Source organism: Plasmopara halstedii, assembly GCF_900000015.1.
Source record: "Plasmopara halstedii genome assembly, contig: Scaffold_1651, whole genome shotgun sequence".
NCBI classification, from domain to species: Eukaryota; Oomycota; class Peronosporomycetes; order Peronosporales; family Peronosporaceae; genus Plasmopara; species Plasmopara halstedii.
The window spans coordinates 1,196,275-1,202,539 of record NW_020188562.1 but is presented as its reverse complement, the minus strand read 5'-3'; the positions used below and the strand labels follow the sequence as shown (position 1 = coordinate 1,202,539).

At 43.0% G+C, this 6,265-nt stretch overlaps 2 protein-coding genes across 2 annotated transcripts; both read left to right on the top strand.

Annotated features, from left to right (window-relative positions):
* Positions 1–53: 53 nt before the first annotated feature.
* On the top strand, positions 54–327 carry PHALS_02090 (Membrane bound O-acyl transferase, MBOAT; the record flags this gene model as incomplete). The annotated part of the gene is made up of 2 exons (XM_024716605.1): positions 54–86; positions 154–327. 2 exons carry the CDS (start codon positions 54–56, stop codon positions 325–327), a joined length of 207 nt encoding a protein of 68 aa, XP_024582187.1.
* Positions 328–5,789: 5,462 nt separating this feature from the next.
* Positions 5,790–6,043, top strand: PHALS_02089 (uncharacterized protein; the record flags this gene model as incomplete). The annotated part of the gene is made up of 2 exons (XM_024716604.1): positions 5,790–5,808; positions 5,898–6,043. 2 exons carry the CDS (start codon positions 5,790–5,792, stop codon positions 6,041–6,043), a joined length of 165 nt encoding a protein of 54 aa, XP_024582186.1.
* Positions 6,044–6,265: the final 222 nt, after the last annotated feature.

Sequence of the window (6,265 nt, the reverse complement as noted above, 5' to 3'; positions counted from 1 at the left end):
TTTATCAGCGTGTCGGCCTGTCAAAAGCTGGTCGGTCTGGTCTGCTGTCGACAATGGCATCGTTCTTTGTCAGCGCTTTATGGCATGTAAGTTGTGTGTCGTTTAATGTCAAACAATTTAGTGAAAAGCTTACGATCAGTTTCATCACAACAGGGACTGTCACCAGGCTACTACCTCTTTTTTTTATCAGGCGGTATTTACATCGAAGTTGGCAAACGTGAGATAGACTTTTTTATTCTTACTATCAATGACGTGCAAACCGTACTCACGTGCTGCCTTTTGTTTAGACCTCCGTCGTCGCCTTCGATCATACTTTCACTACACTGAAGTTCGTACAGCTCATCCGCATGCTATTTTCCTTTCGTACTTTGACGGAAATTCTCATCCGATGGCATTCTTGTACGACATATCGGGCGTGTTCTTCACGATTCCACACGCCTCAAGCGTGACGGTATTGCGGAGGTCGTGTTGCTACAGTCGAAGGTTGATTTAGCGGAGCTATGCTTATCATCAGTTATGGATGATTCAGTTCTCGAAGTATTTTGATAGCGTGTAGAAACACGCAGAGGATCTGCTACTTTGAAGGATCCAACTGATCCTTATTCACTTGTTATAGAATACAAGGATGACGTCCTTAGTGTAAAATCACCCTCTGGTCTTCCACCCAAACGTGGAATTCACACAAAATACATCGTGAATCTGGTTCAAAGCATGCAGTACTTCGACAATGGCCACTGTCGCGTGAGCAAAGCGAGTATATCGATGAAATCTTTGCTCAAAAGCAGGTTGCTGGTTTTGTGAGGGCGAGCAAGTTCACTCACAGCGCGCCGACGTTTTGTGTGCGCTTACTAAATTAGTAAATGGCGTATCGCTTACGCCTATTTCAAGTTAAATACACATACAACTCCGCTTAAACGCCGATTTTGCGTAAGAATGTCATCATCCACCGTATGTCCGGCTGTACACAGTTTAGTGTACTTGATTTGATTGACGGATATCACCAAATCTTAATGAGGGAAGAGGACGTCCCTTTGACTGCTTGTTCTACCGCCCGGTATCGCCTTTATGCCACAAGAACTATCTAGTGGTACAACAACGTTTGAAGCGATTGGTCTCTCATCTGTTTCGATCACTGCGAAGATTTGCAAAAACATATACTGACGAAATTTTTGTTCATTTAAAGGACGACGATGGCAGACCTGCCGAAGAAATGCACTTGAAGCACCTCCGTTTGTCGCCTGAGTACGCCTACTACCACACGTGCCGAAAAAATACGTACCATAGGTGTAATCATCCAGTTGCGAGGAAGCATTCACTCAAATTAAGAAAAAACTACCTTTACTTGCGTTATCAGATGATACGAAGCCGTATAGCGTGGTGTGTGAAGGTTTTGAGTTCTTAATCGGTTGTGCACTATTGTAAAAGGACCCAGAAGGACACGATCGTGTTGTGTCGTTTCAATCGCGACTTGTCATCCTAAGCGACTTCCTCAACCTCTATCATCTCTTTCATCGTCGACAACGGTGTCAAAAAACATTTGATCTGATAACTTCACAAGCAGTTGTTGCATCCACGATACGTGGACCAGCATATTCGCATGTTACATCTCCATCACGGGGAGTGGTACTCTAGACTAACTTATTCGCGGACTTAACCACAACTAGGGCAGGCGTATCAGTGCCTCGATCAAAAATTTCGTTGATTCCTTCAAATGTGTGTGCTCAACCACACAACGGGTGGGAACATCACCTTTGCGGTCAGTTGTAGGCACTGACCCACAAGCCGACTCAACCATTTTATAAAGTGAAAGTATCGGCATATACAGCCACAGTCGATTCCTTCGACTTTCCAGTACACACATGTCGACAACATTCGTCTGCCTTGAGTGAGACAACGACCGGTATATCTCCCTCATAAACACCTATCGTTGGGCAAATCGCCATGCCCACCGACGATTCATTCTTTTTAAGAAGCCAGTTCCGGGCACCCACTTAATCTATCAAATCTCCTGAGTGACTACCAGTGGTCACTTTATACGACTTCGTTTCTTCTCTAACCTGAAGAATGTCGATTGCATGTCATATACCGGTGAAGTATGGATCATTATCAGCAGCATACGACTGCCGAGCACTTGAGCACTTCTTCTGATGCATAGTCAATGTGGCATCATTACTTTCTAGGGATTCACCTAAGCGCCAGGAGAGCTACTCCTAATTGTTTTCGATCGCCAATTTGATCTATAGCTCATGCTTCTAAAGCCAAGATATATCCAAAATTAGGTCATACCGATTGTCCAACTCGAGGACTGTCAATACATTCTTCGAGTTGAAGTCTTCAAAAATCAGTTGAAAATCAAAAAAAAATTGAATCGTAGTGACCACCGCACCAGTGGCCAGCTTCACTGAGATAAAGCCATTGCTTCTATCTAGTGCATCCAAAACTCTGAATCATTTTCAGCAGCACTTTGCTTCCGTGCGAAGTAACGCGACGCGCCAGGGTGGCCATAATAAACGTCACTTCACCTGTGTCCTTCTTTCAAGCATATCAACGGCTTATAGGAAGAGAGCAACACGCGGTGACGTGAAGCTTCTTTTATTACTATCTCGAGTAATCCGCATTGTAAACAACGCCTTCTTCGTCCTCAAATGTGAAAACTTGGCATATCAGGTCTTTTAACTTTTACCGCCCATCAAAAATATCCTCCGTGAATTTGTAATTGTTACCGCCTCATAAGGGAGATTCTATGCTCCTTTCTCATTAAGTGTGTGAACACGGACGGGCAATTTCTGTTCAGTCCCACAGTGGCCATCACTGCCTCTTTCAGTGATTCGCTTGCCATGCTGGCACAAGGCTCATGGAGCTTCTGCACATAAATTGTCGCAAATGTACTGTTGTCTTGACGGCATTAAAAATTTTTGATCGTTGTTGAAAAGCCAAATCGGCGGAAAGGAACATCGAATCCATGGCCCTATTCAGCTCTTGCCATGTGGCAAGGTAGCCGGGGCGGTTGACCTCCCATGTCATTTCCCAACTTAACGCATGGAAATCCAAATGCGACATGGCGAAGGCCACTTGACTTGGTCATCACAATTTTGAGCCATCGTGATAGCAATGCCCATTTATTGGTACAAAAATGCAAGATTTATTTTTAGTTTCCGTAAAAGCTTTTTCACGTTGATTACACGGAACGTATCATGTGCACCAATGGTGTTATCATCGCTTGTGGTGGAGGTGACGGAACTGACGTCGGCATGTTCGGGAGAGAAAATTTTATGATCCTGGCTCCCTGTGGTGTTCACATTATCCGTAAATGAATCCATCGAGGTTGTCAACTACTTGTGCAAGTGATTGTAGCAGGAATCGCCTGTCTGAGTACAGACACTTAATGTGGAAGTCTTATATCATGTGACAAGCTCCACCGCGTGTTGCTCACTTCCTGTGAGCCGTTGATGGATTAGAAAGAAGAGGAATGGTGGAGTGATATTTATTTTGATCGATAATCCTTCACCCCCCCACTTAAACTGATAATTGCCTTCAAATTCTGATACAACAGATTTGAGGGGTATTAAACTATACGGGGTTTATAGTTAATGGTGTCCACACACAAGTATGTGGCTCGCACAACATGTGTAATGAGTCTGGACCATACACTTTTAGAGTCTCTGTTGCATTTGATGGAAGAGTGTCAAAAATAACAATAGAGGAAGAAAATTGCAAAAAAGGGCGGCAATGTATAAAACGTTTGGCGTGTGACTGATGGTGGTGTAGTTTGAAGCTAGAATTACATTTACCGCTAGTGATTCTGGCGCAGAAAGCAACAAAGTGTAAAATTTTACTTTAGATCCAAATAATTGAGCTCTATGTTTGGACATCAAGATCACCTAAAGCAAAGCATAATACCGTATAGATCACTAGAAGTGAAAGGGTGCAAGCCAATGCAGTGTGTAATGCCTGGAATGACGGGTGATGTGTGGTGTGTAGATGCTAAATAGCTAATGTCGGTGCATACGATGGGGAATGATGAACAAACATAAGCGGTGGTAGATGGCGATACACAAACTGGCATTCTAATAAAATACATGAACATCAATGAAAACCCAAGGTTCCAGGATCGTGAGAAATACAAATTACCAGGTAAATACAGTGCAAGAAAGATGTAGGGCTTGAACATGACGATACACGTGATGGGGAAAATCAAACATTCCAACCCATCGAGGTGTAATGCCTAGAGATCTAAAAAAGGTAATTACGTAAGTTTGTGGAATATAAGACTGACTGCTTTGAAGTGTTTCTGTTGAATTCTTAGATTGCAACGTGATAACTACAAGTAGTGGTTACAGTTAAACGGTGGGCACGTGCTGCTCACCTAGAAAAACGCGTAAACTTTAATGGGTTTTCACATGCCCTGGTATGAAGGGTGTGGGTTACACAAGATGGTGTGACCATACCATTGTGTGGTCACACCTAACAAGTAGTCAGTACGTAGCTGGACTGCCAGTAGTTATGCATTTAATGAGTTTTCGCTATATAGAAAGGAGACCCTTAGATTAAAATATAGGCGGCTTTGCCGCAAATAAAACCGAAAATATAGTTAAACTTTAAGCGATAGAGTGTAAGTTGCCTTGGGTTAAGGCTGTTATTCCTCTTGGAGTAAGTGGATCGCGATCTGCTACACTCGTACTGGTTCTAAGTATACAACGAAGGTCACCGACCTTGACCAAGCTTACTCTTAGCGAAAGAGCTACGGCAGCCCCGCAGCATAAACAAAGAGATGAAATAGGAATGGAAGTCAAATTGATGTACCGAAAGTATCGAATATGGCACGGAGCTTGTTAAATTGCTGTTGGATTTCGTGTAGTTCCTAGGAGTTCCGCAGGCACTTTATTTAAGAGCAATAAATTTCTCGCCGTGAGCTTGTGGAGTTTTACTGCTCTCCACAGCTGGTGTATCACACGTAAGTTCAAACTTAAATTTTTTCGTTACATCTTGATAAGGATGGATCAGCCCAAAATAACTTAAAGGGTTGGCTCTCTGTTCGAAAATCACGGCCACTTCTTTCCTAGGATTCTACCATGAAGAGCGCCGCACCAATACGCTCTTACCGGTCTTCAGGCGTTTTGCCTATACCCTCCAAATTAAGTTGGGATAGCGATGAGATATGATTGCTTAGTAATTCGAAGCATGCACATCTTCAAAGCCATCGCAGCATCATGATCTCGCCAGAAGTGCTTGTGATGTCTAGTAGATGTGTCATTGCATCTCACCAAAGCTCCGACACAAATGACAGCGTGGTACCAAGTGTTTATGATTGCTTTTGATAAACTCAGGGATCATGGCGCTCCAGCTATTAAATGCTAGGATTCTTCGTATCTTAAATCCAGATCTAGAATCGATCGAGACCTCATACCGTACAAAAATCTTTAACAGGCCTCATACACTGCCACTAATGCCCCGCCGCAATTTGCACGGATATTATATCCGTACCTGACATCTTCAATGCCTCTGCATTTTTTCACAGTTGAGTGTTGTACGTAATTGCATGACGCTTTTGAATCTATCAGGATTTTTCGCGGTCTCCTCACCCTGGGGTGTTGATGTTGACAGCCGTCAGACCTTCTCGCCAGCTTAAAGAGATTTGAATCTCCGAGGGTTAAATAATATTGACCTTGACACTCAGGAGGTACGATATAAGCCAGTTTGTTCTGTGCCTTTTTGGATGTGACGTCATCTAGCGAGGTGTTCGTCGTTCCACTATGCAAAGTAGCTCGACCCTTTGACCCAGGGTACAAATGTTTGGTATCGCCACAGGTAGAATTTCGGATCGAGAACACACTCTGTTTTCTCAGCTTGACTAAAATAGATTGTTTCTTGTCATCGAGACGCTACTTCTTGCGCAGCTCTCGCAGTGAAGTATCATGAAAATTCTATCGCTCCCGCCCAGCTTCGGCGAATATATTTCATGCTTCATCTTACTGATGGCAATTATCTTGGCTCTAACAACAGCGGTGTATTGCATAAAGCACCCGGGATATCTCATTGTTAGGCTTGATGTAACGGGGTTAAACGAACTCTGATAACAGGGGTGTGTGTCTCACGAAATTATGCATGGTGTGACCACACCGAAACAAGAATACGGTATGTGGCTAGGTAGCCAGTAGTTATGCATGTATTTAGATTTTACTATATATATTTAGTATATTTAGAAAAATCTAAAATTTAAAATAAGGATAAAAAATTAAACAAAAATTAGTTTGAATTTGAACCG